General features: G+C 40.4%; 3 protein-coding genes across 5 annotated transcripts in view; 2 read left to right on the forward strand and 1 right to left on the reverse strand.

Annotated features, from left to right (window-relative positions):
- Positions 1 to 246: 246 nt before the first annotated feature.
- Positions 247 to 3,331, reverse strand: LOC105270630 (protein tumorous imaginal discs, mitochondrial). 2 transcript variants are annotated; one of them, XM_011311710.1, is made up of 5 exons: positions 3,059 to 3,331; positions 1,781 to 2,514; positions 1,143 to 1,587; positions 777 to 888; positions 611 to 701 (listed from the first exon to the last, which is right to left on the reverse strand). In XM_011311710.1, the coding sequence occupies exons 1-4, from the start codon at positions 3,234 to 3,236 to the stop codon at positions 791 to 793; spliced, it is 1,455 nt and encodes a 484-aa protein (XP_011310012.1). In that variant the 5' UTR covers positions 3,237 to 3,331; the 3' UTR covers positions 611 to 701; positions 777 to 790. The 2 variants fall into 2 exon arrangements, with proteins under 2 accessions (XP_011310004.1, XP_011310012.1); XM_011311702.1 differs by lacking the exon at positions 777 to 888 and having other exon boundaries at positions 247 to 701.
- Positions 3,332 to 3,563: 232 nt separating this feature from the next.
- On the forward strand, positions 3,564 to 10,023 carry aux (cyclin-G-associated kinase). Its single transcript, XM_011311689.1, has 4 exons — positions 3,564 to 3,816; positions 4,390 to 4,451; positions 4,516 to 7,746; positions 8,861 to 10,023. The coding sequence occupies exons 1-4, from the start codon at positions 3,693 to 3,695 to the stop codon at positions 8,966 to 8,968; spliced, it is 3,525 nt and encodes a 1,174-aa protein (XP_011309991.1). The 5' UTR covers positions 3,564 to 3,692; the 3' UTR covers positions 8,969 to 10,023.
- A 697-nt stretch (positions 10,024 to 10,720) lies between these two features.
- LOC105270643 (uncharacterized) overlaps positions 10,721 to 16,923 on the forward strand; it is a 9,679-nt gene continuing 3,476 nt past the window's right edge. The window contains exons 1-7 of one of the 2 annotated variants that reach the window (XM_011311723.1): positions 10,721 to 10,973; positions 11,715 to 12,249; positions 12,857 to 13,830; positions 14,128 to 14,995; positions 15,146 to 15,495; positions 15,630 to 15,999; positions 16,069 to 16,139. In XM_011311723.1, the coding sequence (XP_011310025.1) occupies positions 11,800 to 12,249; positions 12,857 to 13,830; positions 14,128 to 14,995; positions 15,146 to 15,495; positions 15,630 to 15,999; positions 16,069 to 16,139 (3,083 nt within the window). In that variant the 5' untranslated portion in view covers positions 10,721 to 10,973; positions 11,715 to 11,799. The remainder of the gene's footprint in view (positions 10,974 to 11,714; positions 12,250 to 12,856; positions 13,831 to 14,127; positions 14,996 to 15,145; positions 15,496 to 15,629; positions 16,000 to 16,068; positions 16,140 to 16,923) is intronic. The other variant, XM_011311732.1, reaches the window with a different exon arrangement.

Consider the following 16,923-nt stretch of genomic DNA (forward strand, 5'->3'; position numbering starts at 1 on the left):
TGAGTGACCCCAGCGGCATCGTAGTACTGCACCCCAAGAGAGGGAGGGCGCCAGAAATTGATAGTACGAAATTGATATTCACGGAAATTTTGAAATTTTATGGAGTCACTTAAATTTTTTGCCCCCATGTGATCCTTAATCAAGTCCAATTTTCAATGCAGTATTATTTTGAACATTTGAGGATTTTTCAAAGGTCAGGAGTTATAAGCGGCTACAAAATCAATTTTGAATGATTACAAAAAGCACTTTAATATGCATGAAAGATTTATTTTACATTTCTGACATTTGTAATCGTTGAACTTTGCTACTTCCATTATTAATGTACCCACTCAACAGCACCAATACGATTAATAGCTCTCCAAGTGAAGGAAGAGTACGCTAGTGCGAAGAAAACGACTATGGTTTTTGTTGCAACCATCGTACAAATACAATTCAATTTTTCTTCAATAACAACAATAAATTACTCATACTCGGAACGGATCATGACATCTTCTGATCCATTTTTAATTGATGCCGGTCACTTTTAGCGGCCATTTTTTTCGTCCCATCAGAGGGATTCGTCCTTTTAATCTGGGGTACGTCCCCAGGACCTTGTGAATGCGAATATGATGGATCATGGTTGATTTTCCGTGGTATTTCCCCCAAGGCACAACGTATCAGCTCCAATAGGTGTAGGGGTCCCTCATAACATTGTTTTGTACCTGACATCGAATTTAAAAGAAAAAAAAAAAACCATTTTTATATTGAGCTGTTCAATATTTCATGCAAAAACTCACCTAAAAGATTAATTCTACCCGAATATTGCTCTCTTGATCTTTCCCAGAAGACCTTCATCAGTCTCCCCCTCCCCTTGTACCTCTTGTTTCGCTTGAGCACTACTCGATCGTCCTAAAAAGAAAAATTTTGCTAATAATTCATGTATCAAATTTAATAATGGACTCGGAAACAATCAATTTTCAATAGTTTATTCCAAAAGTCATGTCGTTATGTCATGTGTTAATTATACAAAAATTAATTCTCAAGCGATCAAGAGGTACACTAATTTTCTCCCATCATACATTTAATAAAGTTTCTCATGAATTTCATTGAAAAACTTAGTGCTCAAAAATACTCGGAATTCTCTCGCTTTTTATTTTTCTTACCATCAGTTTTATTGGTTACTCCGTGAACAGATCCTGGTGTATCTCGCTCGAGTTCAGCATAAGCGAGCAGCAAGGCCTTCTGTTTCTCGGATAATGTAGTGGGCACCAAGACCTTAATAGACACGTAGTGGTCCCCGTAGCCCATTCCATTGACTTTCTTCATTCCTTTGCCACTCAGTCGCACTTTCGTATGAGACGACGTTCCTGACTTTATCTGAATTGTATGGTCCTCATAGACACCTTGGATTCTAATTGCGCCACCCAATGCTGCTTGTGATAGCGATATCTCAGCATCGGTATGTACATCAGCTCCGTCTCGCCTGAAATAGCGTGATTTCTCCACTCGGAATGTTACAAACACCTCTTTGTTGCCCACGGCCATACGAATCGTTTGCCCATCCTCAACACCAGCTGGTACCGGAACTATCACTTTTTTTCTTTGGACCTGCAAGTGATTTAAAAAAAAAATTTGTTTATTAAAAATAGTATTACATCATATCGATAGATAAATGAAGGTAACAACTTTGTCTCAACTTTTTTTTTCCTACTCTGTTCAATTCTCCACAAAATAATTTTTCCTTTTAGACCTTAACCCTGAATTACAGATAATATTCCAATATAAAAGATAAATTTCATACATTTTGCCCTTTGCCGTCGCATTCTTGACATGGATGCTTGATATACATCCTCGTGCCATGACAAGCCCTACAGGTTGATCTCATGACGAATGGTCCAGTGCTAATAGTCTCCATTCCAGTGCCATGGCAAATGTGACATCTCAGCGCCTTGGTACCCGGCTCACACCTCGAACCCCCACATTTTGGACAAGTGTCGACAACGTTGAGAGTAATTTCCTTGTTAACACCCCTTGCAGCTTGAGAAAACGTCAGATTCATGATCACCTCTTGAGCAGTACCAAATCCATATCTAGAATCAGCAAAATCCTCCTGATCGCTAAAGTGTGCCTTGAATCCCTCCTCTCCAAAAATCTTCCTAAACAATTCCTCTGGATTGACACTAGCCCGGAAATCCCAGTTGTGTTTGTAAGCTTCTTCTGCACCACCTGGGAATCCTCCACTATTTGCCCCCATCCCCATCTGCTCGGAGGTCGTCCCCCACGTATCATACTCCTTTCTCTTGGCCTCGTCACTGAGAATCTCGTAAGCCTCGGATACCTCTTGAAATTTCTTACTTGCATTTGGATCATTCTTATTAGTATCTGGATGATACTTTTTAGCTAATTGATAGTAGGCTTTCTTTATGTCCTTGGCTGCACTGTTCTTCGAGACCCCCAGAATCTCATAGTAATCTTTACGAGCAGCTGACCATCGCGATGATATGTGGAAATGTCTTGTCAGTAATTTTCCTGAAACTGAAATTCAAATTGTCAGATTTTCAATTCAAACGCAATTAACAGACAAAAATCTATAATTAATCAATATATATGTATATGTATAAAATTAATAAGATTTCATTGAAATTTCAATAAAGTTTCATTTTCATTAAACAATTTATGTTTAAATGATATAATTGAAGGAATTGCTCCACCTCACATACAATACAGAGTCTTATTTTTTTTTAAATTTGGTATAAAATAACAATGAACAATGAAAGTATTCATTTTTTTTCCAAGACCATTTCATGGAATTAAGAAAAAAAAAATGATGTAGTGATATATTTGTATAAATGAAAATGATCTAGATAATTCGAAAGAGGTTGGAAATCTTCAAAAACATGAGGAGAGCATTGGGCATAATGACATTAGCCAAAATCGTACCCATTACAACATTCATTATTCTTTGGACGCATTTATCAACTGAATCACTACGGTTCATTATTTACAGGGGGATAAACTAAACGTGATGTAATCTTGAATAAAATCGTGGTAGTGTGGTGTATCATATACAGTACATTACATTTTTCACTTGCACTACGGATCCAGGTATCGACACCCGGTGTAACGGTAGCAAACTGTCGTTGGCAATCATTACATTGTAATAAAACTTGATTTTGAAACTTTCCAGTTTTCCTAGCACTGATAGTACAAATTCCCCGGGTTCGAAGAATTGCAGCGATACCCTTGCCGCTCGCCATGTTGAAACGAAAGACCCATGCACGCGGTTTCTTGAGGGATGACTTTTGACCGAAATTACACTGTTGTCGCTCAAAATTTTTCGTAAAAACTAGCTTTATATTCTCATCGTTTTGTCTGGTTTTGTAAAAAAAAAAAAAAAAAAAAGTATGGACTGAAAAGTGTCATTGGCGGTGAACCAAAGGATGCGTTCTCAAGTGAACGTTCATGACGGCAGGGTAGACGTCGATTTTTGACGATTTAGTCGATTTTTAGCGCTATACTAGGGAATTTAAAAAAATGAGTATGAGGGGCTCGTGCTGTCTTAGTACGTCCCTAAATGTCAACGTGACGTCACAGTGACACTTTCAATATGGACGGTCGGCAAAGGCAACACGATTTTCTATCCTAAGTAAAGAGATAATCACAAAACTCCACCAACTATCGTTCCCCTTTTCAATTTCATTTGTCGCCCAATTATGTCTGATTACTTTAAATCAGCATTTGGTTACTTGAATGGCAACGGCACGACTAACGAATATGTCGGACAATTGGTGGAGATCAACAATGTGAAACTGCGAGTTAACAGATTGATTGCCGAGGGTAAGTGTAACTGATAAATCCACCCACTTTTATCACTAATCGATTTTTCAGCAATTTAATATTAATACGACAATTCATGCTATTGAACCAAGCATTCCAATTTCATTTCAACACATAACAACGCAATATTTCGAAACATTCATTGACGATTACTCGCAGACAATTACTCTAATTATATTTCATTCTTTTTAATTCTTTATTTTAATAACTCTTCCTCGCTGCCATTGCATTCGTTGTCTTTCAAATATTATTTAATTCACTTAATTCATAAAATAATCTATGAAAATGCTCAATAACTCTCTGAATTGGACGGTTATTCAACTGTCAGAAGTCTTCATACTGGAAGGTTTTTCAATATGGAAAACCTTAATGATAAAAATGAAAATTGCTATCCGTAATATTCATACCTTATCGTCAAGATTAATAAAGTGAAATTTTTTTTTTTAATTTTTTAATGATTGCACTTATTGCCCTTTTTCAATTTCAGTGAAAGTCTACTTCCACAGGTTCATAACGTGTAACTGGATAAGTCTATCTCACTTTACCACTTTCCTAGTGAATTATGTGTTCCAGGTGGCTGGGCGCTAGTATTTGCCGTTGAGGACATTGCCACAGGCAAGGAATACGCTCTGAAGGTGAATAAAATAAGCCCCAAATATCATAGTACACTATTTCTATCATAATACACAACTTCTCTAGAAACTGATAGCGGTGGACGATGAGGCAAACAAAACAGTAATCCAAGAAGTAGATACACTGAAGAGACTCTCAGGACACTCTAACATAATCCAGTACATGTGTGCTCAGTGTGTAGAACGAGATGACAAAAAATCCTGGGAATATCTTCTGGTGACCGAGCTCTGTCCAGGTGGCAACCTTGCTGACCTCTTGAGAACCCGCACGACGCCCCCTTCCCTCCCTCAGATCTGCAAAATAGCTTACCAGGCAACGAGAGCAGTGCACCACATGCACAGTCAGCAACCACAGCCAATAGTCCATTGGGATATAAAGCTCGAGAATTTTCTCCTCTCTGATGATGGTACAATCAAACTCTGCGACTTTGGCAGTGCCTCAACTCAGCAGATCCTTCCAGATCCCTCCTGGAGTGCGCAAAAGCGTTCGGCTTTGGAGGACCAGATGTCGAGATACACAACCCCCATGTATAGATCTCCAGAAATGATGGACACGTGGAACAATGAACCAATAGGGCCTCCAGCGGATTGCTGGGCACTGGGTTGTATTCTCTACTCATTGGTTACGCTGAAACACCCTTTTTCCGAGGGTAATAAATTAGCCATCGTCAATGCCAAGTACTCCCCACTCCCACCAAATCCTCCGTTATCCTGTCTTCACGATCTAATCAGGGGATGCCTCGAGGTCTCTCCCATCAAAAGAATAACGACTTCGGTGCTGCTAGAACGACTAGCATCTATTTCTGAATCCAATAATTTCGATCCTAGGGAGCCAGCCAAGATCGAACCATCTCCCCCGAGGCCTCAGCCCCCTAAATCTGCAAATATTCCCCAAAATCCTACACCACCACCACCTAAGCCCGCCCCACCTAAGCTCTTCCCACCAGCTACCCAGCCAGCAATTCCAACGCGACCTGCACCCCATTATCCAGCCAAAGCTCCACAGTCTCAAACTGGCTCTGGTCTATTCAGTTCCCTTCGTGGAGGGGCCGGCAGCATTTTGAAAAATCTCAAGGACACTTCAAGCAAAGTAATGCACACGGTACAACAGAGCATGGCTAGAAACGAACTGGACGCCAGTTACCTGACATCTCGTATTTTGGTAATGCCATATCCAGCTGATGGAATTGAATCGGCTTACAGAACTAATCACGTAGAGGACGTGAGGGCTTATATTCAAAGCAGGCACCCTGCTCCCGCCAAAATCCAACTGTACAATCTGTCACGAGGGCGACCCAATGTCACCAGACTCCCGGGAAAACACATTGACTGCAATTTCGCCTATGCCACACCTGACGCCAATGCTCCACTCCTCTCAGCTCTCTACCAGATTTGCCAGGACATCTACAGATACCTTGACGCTGACTTCAATCACATTGTTGTCTTGTACTGCACAGATGGTTGTCGAGCCAGTGCTACTGTCGCTTGTGCTCTCTTACTCTATTGTGGAGTTCTCGCGACCCCTGCGGAAGCTGTAAATCTCTTTACTACGAGACGATGTCAACCACCAATTCTCCAGCCGTCAGAACTCAAGACCATCAACTACATGAGTGCACTGCACTCTGGAGTGCATCCCCACACTCGACCACTAGCACTGAGATCTATACTCCTTCAGCCGATTCCATTATTCACAAGGGCAAGGGATGGCTGTAGGCCCTATGTTGAAATTTACAGTAATGGTGCACTCGTGTACTCGACCAAACGATCCGAGTATGAGGAGATGAAGCTATTCGATATGATGGAGGGGAAGGCCTGCCTGATCCTCGGGGACGCCACTGTTCGAGGGGATGTTACAATAATCGTCTTTCACGCCAGACAACAGTTGGGAAGAGTAATTGGTATTAAAATAGCTGGACTTTATTTTCATACTGGATACGTTCCTGTTAATGCGTCCACCTTGGATTTTGAGAGAAAAGACTTGGATGATGCACCGGAATTTGGGGGACAATTCAGGATTATTTTAAATGTTATGATTTGTGAGGAGAACTCTAAGGCATCAAGAATACCTGCTCCCTGGGAGGTAGCGGCCTCCAGGGAGCAGAAACTCAATCCTGATCCTTTATTTAGTTCAACACTTGAAATGGAGGAGACTCTGGAGAACTTTAGGACAACTGGACAGCCAAAGAAAGTTCCGAGCAGACCTCCACCACCATCTTCTCCAGCTCGACATGCAATTGTAACTTCCATTTCAACGCCAGCGGAAGAGCGAGTTGCTCCGGAAGGTGAACCCCTATATGTTGAGGATGAGGAGAAAGGGAAGGAGGAGAAGGGGGAGGAGGAGAAGGTGGATGAGAGAGAAATTGAAGATAAAGGAGGTGATAATTTTGAAGAGGCTGATCTACTGAATTTGGGCATGTCCTCTGAATTCAACATAAATGCCATTGGATCGAACCCTCCCCCAGGTTTGGATATATTCTCGGGTAGTCAGCATGATGGAGATATCTTGGGAGGATTTTCATCATTTCCTCCGACAGAGGCCGACCACATTCTCAAGAAGAATAATTTATTACTTGGTAATGAAAGCACCAATGATCTCTTATTTGGACAGGATAAAATACAAAAATCTTCTCCCGATGATTTTTTGTTCGATCCATTGGGTACAGGGACTAATGATCTCATGGGCAGCTGGGGCGGAACAAAGGGATCAATTCTGAAAACTCCTAGTGAAGATATGCCGCGTAATTCCAGTGTTCCCAATTTTTCTGCTCAGAATAAAGATCCATTTGCTACTCTAGCTGGTTCCCTTGGTGCTGGACTGAATTCAAGTTGGAATGGCACACCACATGACTCAAATACTCCGCAATCGTCTAGTCCAGCTGCTGTTGGCACGCCTATACATTCTAGTCCACGTATGCACATCAAGTCAAATTCCAGTAATGAGGGGAGTGAATCTGTTTCTAGTAATAGGCCTGCCAAGAGTGGAGACGCTTTTGAGGATTTGCTGGGAAGTCAGGGGTACAATTTCTTCAGTTCGAGGAAGGCTGATAAAGACAGCCCCAAGACTATCAATCAAATGCGTAAGGTCGAACAAGCCAAGACCATGGACCCAGAGAGGCTCAAGGTTAATGAGTGGACTGAGGGAAAGAAGGGTAATCTCAGGGCACTTTTGTGCTCACTGCATACTGTACTTTGGCCTGAGGCCGATCGGTGGCAAAGGTATGAAATGCATCAGCTCGTATCGCCTGCTGATGTGAAGAAGGCGTATAGGAAGGCTTGTCTCGCTGTACATCCAGATAAGGTGACTACTAATAGTTATTTTTCTTTTCATTGGTGAATTATCATTCAAGGTCATTATTAGTTTTCAATTTTCAAATAAGAAAAAAGGGTATAATCAGTGAAAAAAAAAAAAAACCAACTCAGTATAGCCAATAATTTATCAAAAAATATTTTCGGGTGTTGCCCGAATGATTATTCCACATTTTCTGTGTGGATGATATTTCATATTTCGATTGTCAATGCATAACTAAAAATGCGGTAAAAAAATAAAGGATTATCTGGGGAGTGACAGCACATTTTATAGGCATTTAAATGTATCATGATGCAAGTTTAAATGAAGAGAGGGTTTTGATATTTCAAAGGATAACAAGAGGGATTCGGTCAAATTCTTTCCGTATAACACTGCTCCGTGTTTGCACCAATCCATGTCCATGTACGCATGGATATAGGAAGAAGCATTAATTCAGTCGGCTAAAGACTTTTCAAGCATCAACTTTTTTATCTCGAAAAATTCACGACAAATACTAAAATCTACAACTGCATAAATAACCCATGTATAATAAACGAGAATTGCCCGTCTGGTGAAACTTGCAATAGCAGATAATTGTAAGCTTGAGTGCATCAAATCCCCTCTCAAAATAACTAAAAGAAAAATTGCAAAACGAGAATGAAGCTTTTTAATCTCACAGAATTAACTGGAGCACAACAAATTCATGTCCCATTTTCATCAGAGAAATTTCCTATGCTTTGGAATGAATAACGCCCAAAATTCCAGTCCGTGTCACGCAGGATAGTTGTTAAGAAGAAAAAAAAAACGTTGCCTCTACCTCAAAAAATTGTATTGAATTTCTATTGGAACTTTTACGAAATATTTATAAATTCGATTTAATTTTCTATGGCAAAAATCCATTTTTTCTTTTTTTTTTCGCTGTCATTGTTTTTTAAAGAAATAAGATAAAGGCAAATTTTAGAAAAAATTCTAATGTAAATTTAAATTCCAATGAATAAATTCTCATAGTGTTTCCATAGGATTTTATGTTAATCATTTTCATAGGTGGTCTGCCATCTAAGCCAACCCTTCCCTTCAACAAAGGGAATTATGAATTGAACTAATAAAATTGAATTGTTTATTGCAGCAAACCGGCACTGCCAATGAAAATATAGCCAAGCTCATCTTCATGGAACTGAATAATGCATGGAGTGCATTCGAAAGTGACGCCTCCCAGCAGAACCTTTTTAGTTAATTCTAGCAAATAGTAAATAATAATAATTAATTGAGTTTCGTTGCTGAGCCAGCGTTTCTAAAATTTGAAAGAGGACCTCCATTTCACTGGCTAATACCGTGCGTAGTCGTGTTCTGTTTAATCAAAGAGGGGAGGAAAATTTGTGAAACAGCCTCCAAGAGGAGGTAAAACTCTATCGCATTCCAAGCCGTGTTACTATTACTCGTTAGTCGTATTTAAATTCTTCTAATCAGGCGTATTCTATTTACAAAAATGTTACGCAAGCGTTTTAATAGCGCTCAATTCCCGCAGTAATATTTTCATTTTCCTGTGAAGAGAAAGGAGAATTAACACTTCGCTCCTTACCTAGGGTTTGAACATATTTTTTAAAGAGAAAAGTACATTGCATGAAAATTCAAATAATTCAATATGTATATTAATTAATTGTTCATACCTTGAATTGAATTGAAAACGAAGTTTTGCTTAATATTTTAATGGTTTATTCTCTCTCATAAAAATATTAATCATTGCCAAATTGTTTTAAAAGAAATTCTCTTAGAGTGAACAAATTTTAATTACTTTGTATTTTTATTCTAACGAATAAGAGCACAAATATGGTAAAAAAAGAGAAAAAGAGAAAAAAAAAAAATTGGATTGCATTGGATAGTTAACTCTAGTGAATTGATATTGAGTGGGTGAATCGGTCTGAGCAACGTCACTAGTTCGGTGAGCAGAACCGAACGCAGCGTTGCCACATAGACGTTCTCACTGTGTTTCAACCCCTACAACTCAACCAACTTAACGGCACAACGAGCCAACACTGGGACCGGCAATTGACTATACGCGTCCACGGGATCCGGGCAAGCTTTATTATTTGGCTATGAATTTTCCTCCTTTTTTCTTCTGTTTATCAATGACGATACCATCGTAAGAAACGAAGTGTAAAACAGCACGAAAAAAACACTCAGAGCCCTCCAATATTGACAAATTAATATGTACAACTTATCTCTGTATATAAAGCTGATGTAAATTAAAATAGTTGTCGAATATAAACATTATTTTCTGGTTGATCCACAGTTCAAAACCTGACGACTAATTATTCTGGAAAAGTTTCAAATGTCCCTTCATTTTCCTTCGCCTCACCTCTCTTCAACCACACCCCAATTCAACTCCTTTGGCATGCACTAAACCCAAACAATCGACAGCGAAAGCCCAAGTGGCGAGAAACGCCCTGAAAAGTTGAAAAATTGGTTAAAAAATGCTTTGATTTTATTGATTAAATGCTCAGGGAGTGGTGTCAAGGACACCGAGTACAAGTAGGAATCTCAATTTCACCCCTAAAAAATTCTAATCTATTAATCTAGGACTGCACTCTTTCAAATCTTGAATCCCGCGACTGAAAAATGAAGCGACAAAAAGATTCTGCCAACTAATCGAAAGATGCTAGCCCATTACTGTTCGAGGGGCCAACTGAGAAAATATAGCAATCAAGTGATTGGTAATGGTCCTGGATATGTTATTTCATAGTGTAACAAATTGGAGTATTGGAGTCCTTTGTCGACTTGGCAAGTAGCATCTATACTCTACCGTGACATCTCTTCTCTTTAGAAATACGCAAGCGTAGTCTTTGCTGTTCATGTATTGAAAGTTTAAACGTAGTCAGTGGTGGTTGGTATTGGAAGGCGGGGGTAGCTCAAGAGGAATTTTCACAAAGGGAGGGGCACCCCGAAAATGGCTGTCACGCACGGCCACAGTACGTCCGAATGAGGGCGAGTGTGGTGCTCAATCCGCTCCACCCCATTATCATCCCCTTCTCTGTTGGACTCCCTATGCTCTGGAGGGATTAATTATCGTCCATCTTCGGGCTTTAATAATCATGTTAATTCGGTGATTAAGACGTAGGCTAATTTTTTTTATCGTCTCAAACGGGTTTAATAATCGATTGTTATTATGATAGTGGAGTGTGATGTGTGCGGATACTTTGAAACATTCCAAATTCCAATCGAGATTTTAATCATAACAGAAGGTAATCATCATAATTCACCAGGACAAATCCTCTCAGGGATTTATTTATTTCCGCGGCTTTCTTGAGGCTTTTTTTACGTGTCAGTGTGTGTGTGTGTGTGGGTGTGGGTGTGTTGGAGGAGGAGAAGGGTTGATTTGAGTTATTTCGACCAGCCAGACAGGGTCAATTTGAGGTCAACCGTGTTTTTTTTTGGTTCTTTTTTTTTTAATTTCAAACGTAGCCGCACGTCATCAAAACAGCTAAGGGCGGGTCGCGGAGTGAGTTTTGAAAGAACTCCCCAATTGGAAATTGGGGACAATTGGAAATGTAAATGCGTTTTAAATGTTTTGGAAACTCGTTTATGCATGATGATAGTTTAGCGTGAAGTGATTTCAGGGGACTTGAGGGAGCTTTTAATATCGTGCATCATTGAAGTGGATCTTCAGGTATTTTTTTATTGGTGCCGTACCTTCAGAAATTTATAATTGGCAGGAAGAAAAAGATACGTTATGGCCCATTTCCCATCGAGTAGAATTGCCTATGCAAAGAGGAGGTAAAAAAAAATTTAATCGACATTGAGGTCTGAGGGAGAGCGACAGTATACAATACAATCGTAACAATCCACGTGAACCGTTTTATCACGTTAAATTAATAGATTGCAAATAGATGAAAAATTTACAGCGCCTCATGCGAAGAATCAGCTGTAGATTCTCCCCAATATTTTCACCTTGTAATGCATTTCATCGTTTCTTAACATTGCAGATTGAAGAGGGATGTTGTGATAATCTGGTAGAGGTTTGAAACCGGCATTTAAGATAAACGGTCGAACGAAGGGTGTGCTAGTAAGATGCGTGGTGATCGACTGTGGTTATTTCTTCTGTTAATATCAATAAATGCAAACGAATCGGTATCATCAGCACCAAACAACAAGACTGAACGTGCAATCAAGAATCGTTCGAGAAGCCAATCCCCATGGCGTTTAGTTATTTGTTTATCCCACTCTCAATCACCGTCAAGAAACGACGTGCAACGGGCATGGGAGGCTGCCAGAATAGAATCCTCCCAGAGCGAGTTAGAAGTGTCTTACATTGAGGGAAGAATGACACCGATGACAGACTCGATGTCTTATCCACTTGCACTTGTTAACAAATTTTGTACCGACATTGAGAATGGTAAGACCGTCCTCAGTATTGTTATCGGGGGTGGCTCGGCCTCAAGATTCCTCATTACTGCTGCCGATTCTATCAATTTACCAGCCCTCTGGTTGCCCATGACACACAGGGACTTTTTGAGACAGGTTTGTCCCATTTGCATTAATTTCAAAATTTCAGAAAAAAAAAAACTTTGTAAAATATCAAAAATCAAAATATCTTGAATGAAGTGGAAAAATCAAGTCAACGCAAAATTCAAAGCAAAATTTTAAATGCTTCTTCAGCTTGATTGATCAAAGCAGTTGATCAATGGTGGAGGGAAGGGTATTGCATATACGGGCTTGTAAACGGAAAATTATGTTAGTGGGTGAAGAATTTTGTATCAGAATTTTTTACCCCACACGAATATGTACACGAATAGTGCAGAAAAATGATGTTAATTGCAAGTTTTGGCTCAAGAGGCTTTTCCTGCGGCACCTTTACGCCTCGTATTGATGAATTATTCCTCTTTTTTTTTTTTTTTTTTATATTCACACATATATATATATATCAAATATAATCAAAAAGAGCAAAAGCCCCCCAATTGCTCAATCAACCCTTCCACAAACTCTAGTCACTATTTTCCCCAAAATGATTGGCCGCAACCATTTGAAGAGGGAAATTGGAAAATTCCTCTTGCCAGCGGACTATAACGACGTGAAATAACCCGCAGCACTCAATAAAAACCCAATAAAAAGGGAGATATTATTCTAGGGGAAACGTGGCACCTTCGAAACCCGAGTTGGTACGAGTTCCGAGGAAGCAGGTGCAGCAGCTGGTGCGCTCATGCACAAAGCAAATTGGCATGCATTTATCCTTTTAATTGACACAACACTCCTACCAATGCATCACTTGCTACACAAAGATAGAGATGTACTGATACCACGTACTGTTGTACATCTACCAGCGACTGATACAAGTCTCAAAATAAGACTGAGAAGAATATCGGAGGAGGGTGGTACGGGAGCTGTCATCGTTATGGCTTGTGATCTTAATAATGCCAGGCGAATTCTTTCGGCAGCGAGTAAATATCACATGCTCAATGGAAGATTTCTATGGCTATGGCTTGATCTCAAAGCTGAATTGAGACCCAATGAACCGAGTCTGCTAAGTTCTCATGTTATTTATGGCTCATTGGCCTCGGGGAAGGGCGAGGTGGAGAGTATCGTTAGGCATGGCAATCTCGTGCTTGACGATGAAGCGCACACACCCTCCGTGGGTGATCCTCCACATCTGGAGTTCAGTTGGAATCGGAGAAATCAACTGAGAAAGAGGGAGGATAGAGGGTTCTCCTTCGATGATGATGACGAGGCCAGACTTGGCGATAAGAGCCTCAATTCTAAGACCTTCATGCCTGTTGGAATGTTAGCCCTCAGGCCTGCCAGTATCAAGATGTCTGGTAACGATGCCATTCTCGCAAGGATGCTCCGAGAAACCTCTCAAGCTCTTGATAGTACCTTTATCAATATGGCGAGCACCAGTAAGTTCAGGGAGGCGCAGGTCAAGGAGCTGTTCGTCCCGACGTGCTTTGAGGATAGGGCCAAAGGCGTTGATATAAAAAAAAATGTCTCCAGGACACTCACTAGGCGGCTCAGGGAGTCCATGGCACAGCTTTCTCATGATAAGGCTGAATTCCAGTTATTGAATCTTCAAGCTATTCAATTTCCAGGGAACAAGACACAGCTGAGGTAATTCTTCCACTATTTTTATTAATTAGTTTCAAGTTGTCGAATATTTTGAATCCCAAATTTTGAATCTGTTTTTAAACTGCGTGACAATTTTTATTTTATTATACATAATAAAAATATCCTCCAGTTTCGCCAAACTAGATTTTATTTGTTTTTTTTTTCTTTTTTTCAATTGCAAATTGCAAATTGAAGAAAGAAAAACATGTGCATACATAAAATGAGAATGATATACGTAGACCCCATAAAGCCGTGGAGGTAATGAATAAACCTGAAGCGCCCACTCTCTCATTTCCCCAGATGGACGAAAGTAGGAACAATTCGAGGTGGCAAAGAAGTACGTCTCGATACAATAACGTGGCCAGGAGGTGGCATAGTACCCGCCTACCTTGAGCAGGGTGGTGAGCAAATAGGAATGCCCGTCTACAAGATAGTAACAGCTCTTGCTCCACCATTCACCATGATAACAAATCTTCAGGATGGTTTATGTCTCCGTGGATTAGTCTGCAGAAAGGGGGATGTGCAGAAGTGTTGTTACGGATTCTCAATAGACCTTCTCTCCCTTGTGGCCCGTGAGCTGAGCTTTCGTTTTGATCTTTATATCGCCCAGGACGGCTTATTCGGCAAGAGAAATGGTAGAAATGGAACGTGGAATGGAATTGTCGGTGAATTAATCCACGCCAAGGCACAATTGGCGTTTGCACCCCTCAGTGTATCAGCAATAAGGGCTGAAGTTATCGACTACACCACCCCATATTTTTTTAGTGGTGTCAGTTTTTTAGCGTCACCAAAACTGAACGAAGAAATTCCACTGCTCATGTTTCTTCACCCATTCAGCACTGATCTATGGGTGACTATTTTCATTTCCCTCAATGTTACAGCGCTGGCTGTTGCTATTTACGAGTGGTTCAGCCCGTTCGGACTTAATCCTTGGGGCAGACAGAGGAGCAAAAATTTCTCCATAGCCTCAGCGCTCTGGGTCATGTGGGGATTACTTTGTGGACATTTGGTTGCTTTCAAAGCACCCAAATCATGGCCTAATAAATTTCTTATCAATATCTGGGGGGGTTTCTCGGTTATCTTCGTTGCTTCCTATACTGCTAACATCGCTGCCCTCATCGCTGGATTTTTTTTTCATCCGTCCGTCAGGAATTATCACGACAGGAGTGTGAGTAATTGTCCCATTATTATCTCCCCACAGCTAATACTAATTTCTCTGCCTGTTTTAATTGAAAAAATGCCAAGGGGAGGGGAGGGGAGGGGAGAGGAGAAAGTTTTACAATGGGTAGAAGGATTTAAATAGCGAAATTTTTGGCAGTTGCTATCGCAAAAAGTCGGAGCACCGCGTGCCTCAGTAGCTGAGTACTACGTACAACGTGCTAATCACCAATTATGGACACATATGTTACGATTTTCACTGTCGGACGTGGCTGAGGGGGTGGAACGATTGCGTAATGGCAGTTTAGACATACTCATTGCTGACACACCAATTTTGGATTACTATCGAGCCACTGACAATGGCTGCACACTCCAAAAGATCGGAGATACTATGAATGAGGACACTTATGCCGTCGCCTTGACCAAAGGCCATCCTCTTAAGGAGAGCATCTCTAAAGTTATTGCTAATTATTCTAGCAATGGAATGCTTGACGTTCTGCGTGATAAATGGTGAATATTATATTTTCTCCTATATTTTTTGGGAATAAAAATTTAATTGTAGTAAAGAATGAACAGGTATGATTTTTAAATAAAAGATGAGCAAAAAAGGAGTATCAGAATTATAGAACGAAATACTGGAATAGGTATGCAGGCCTGCCCTGCATTCGTGGCCACGAAGGCATGAAACCCGGTCTGGATGTAGCAGGCATGCAGCCCCATCCCCTCGGAGTTCGTTCAGTCGCTGGTGTCTTCTGTCTTCTTGGAGTGGGCATAATCCTCGGTGCAATAATCCTCGCCGGTGAACATCTCTTCTACAAATACACTTTGCCACGCCTACGTCACTGTCCCAAAACCTCGATATGGCGAAGCAGAAATGTCATGTTCTTCTCCCAAAAGCTATACAGATTTATCAATTGCGTTGACCTAGTATCCCCCCATCATGCGGCCAAAGAGCTCATGCACACTGTAAGGCAGGGCCAAATTGCATCATTGTTTCAGAAGAGTGTAAAAAGGGTAGGTATTTTATGAGTCATCGTGAACATTGTTCTATAGCTATTCAACTACAAGGATTCAATGTTTCAGAAGGAGCACGAACAGAGGAGAAGAAGAAAGAGTAAGGCGCAGTTCTTTGAAATGATACAGGAGATCAGGAGGTGAGACATTTCAAACTCAATATCACATTTCTACAGTACTACTAATACTCATTAATTCACTATAATCCATATGCTTTGTTTTTTATTTTCTTGTTTTTCTCCTCTTTACAATTCAATAGTTCACAGTTGAAAATTCAATATGCACTCATAACTATTTGTGATTAATTTGCCAATTAAATCTCTTGCGCCTATATAAATAAAAATTCTGTAAAGTCATAAGAACGTGAAATTGCGCGGATAGAGTACGAAATCCGATTCCATAAAAAAAAAAACCTACGAATAAAACGATAGAGCTTACTCTTCCAGAGGAAGCTCGCTTCCTCTGGTGGCATTTATTTTTAACACATTCCCTTTGATACCATGTCTAAAGACTAATTGCACATGATTCTAACTGAAATAGTGAAAAAAGAAAAACCAATGAATCTACTATTTATTCCCCATGAAAGCGGCCTTTCCACAGCTACATTGCCGTATTTATATTTCACTTGGCTGCAATCTAACTTTGGCGAATTTTTGTATTTCCAAATATTTTCCCAAAACTTGGGCAATTTTACTTTTGCCGTGGGGCCTCTGCTCCGCCCATGATACTGTTACTGTTTGCAGGGGAAGAATTGTTACGAGATCAAATAGACTTCCCGAAACAATTCTACTCCGACCGAATGAAAAGATTGTAGAAGAAAATTTAATTTTCACTCAGTGGATGCTTAACATACCCTCCCTCACTGTCTCCCTCATATGACTCCCTCCCTGCCTCTCTCTCTCTCTCTCTCTCTCGCCCCCCCCC

Source organism: Fopius arisanus, unplaced genomic scaffold (assembly GCF_000806365.1).
Source record: "Fopius arisanus strain USDA-PBARC FA_bdor unplaced genomic scaffold, ASM80636v1 scaffold00003, whole genome shotgun sequence".
NCBI classification, from domain to species: domain Eukaryota; kingdom Metazoa; phylum Arthropoda; class Insecta; order Hymenoptera; family Braconidae; genus Fopius; species Fopius arisanus.

Bases quoted from the DNA above. Each gene is read 5' to 3' on its own strand.
- LOC105270630 (XM_011311702.1), bottom strand. From the start codon at position 3,236: ATGGCGAGCGGCAAGGGTATCGCTGCAATTCTTCGAACCCGGGGAATT. The intron at 1,588-1,780 runs GTATGAAATTTA...AATCACTTGCAG, and splicing joins GCGACGGCAAAGGGCAAAAT to GTCCAAAGAAAAAAAGTGAT. The intron at 702-1,142 runs GTAAGAAAAATA...ATTCGATGTCAG, and splicing joins AGTAACCAATAAAACTGATG to GTACAAAACAATGTTATGAG.
- aux (XM_011311689.1), top strand. From the start codon at position 3,693: ATGTCTGATTACTTTAAATCAGCATTTGGTTACTTGAATGGCAACGGC. The intron at 3,817-4,389 runs GTAAGTGTAACT...TATGTGTTCCAG, and splicing joins TAACAGATTGATTGCCGAGG to GTGGCTGGGCGCTAGTATTT. The intron at 4,452-4,515 runs GTGAATAAAATA...CAACTTCTCTAG, and splicing joins GCAAGGAATACGCTCTGAAG to AAACTGATAGCGGTGGACGA.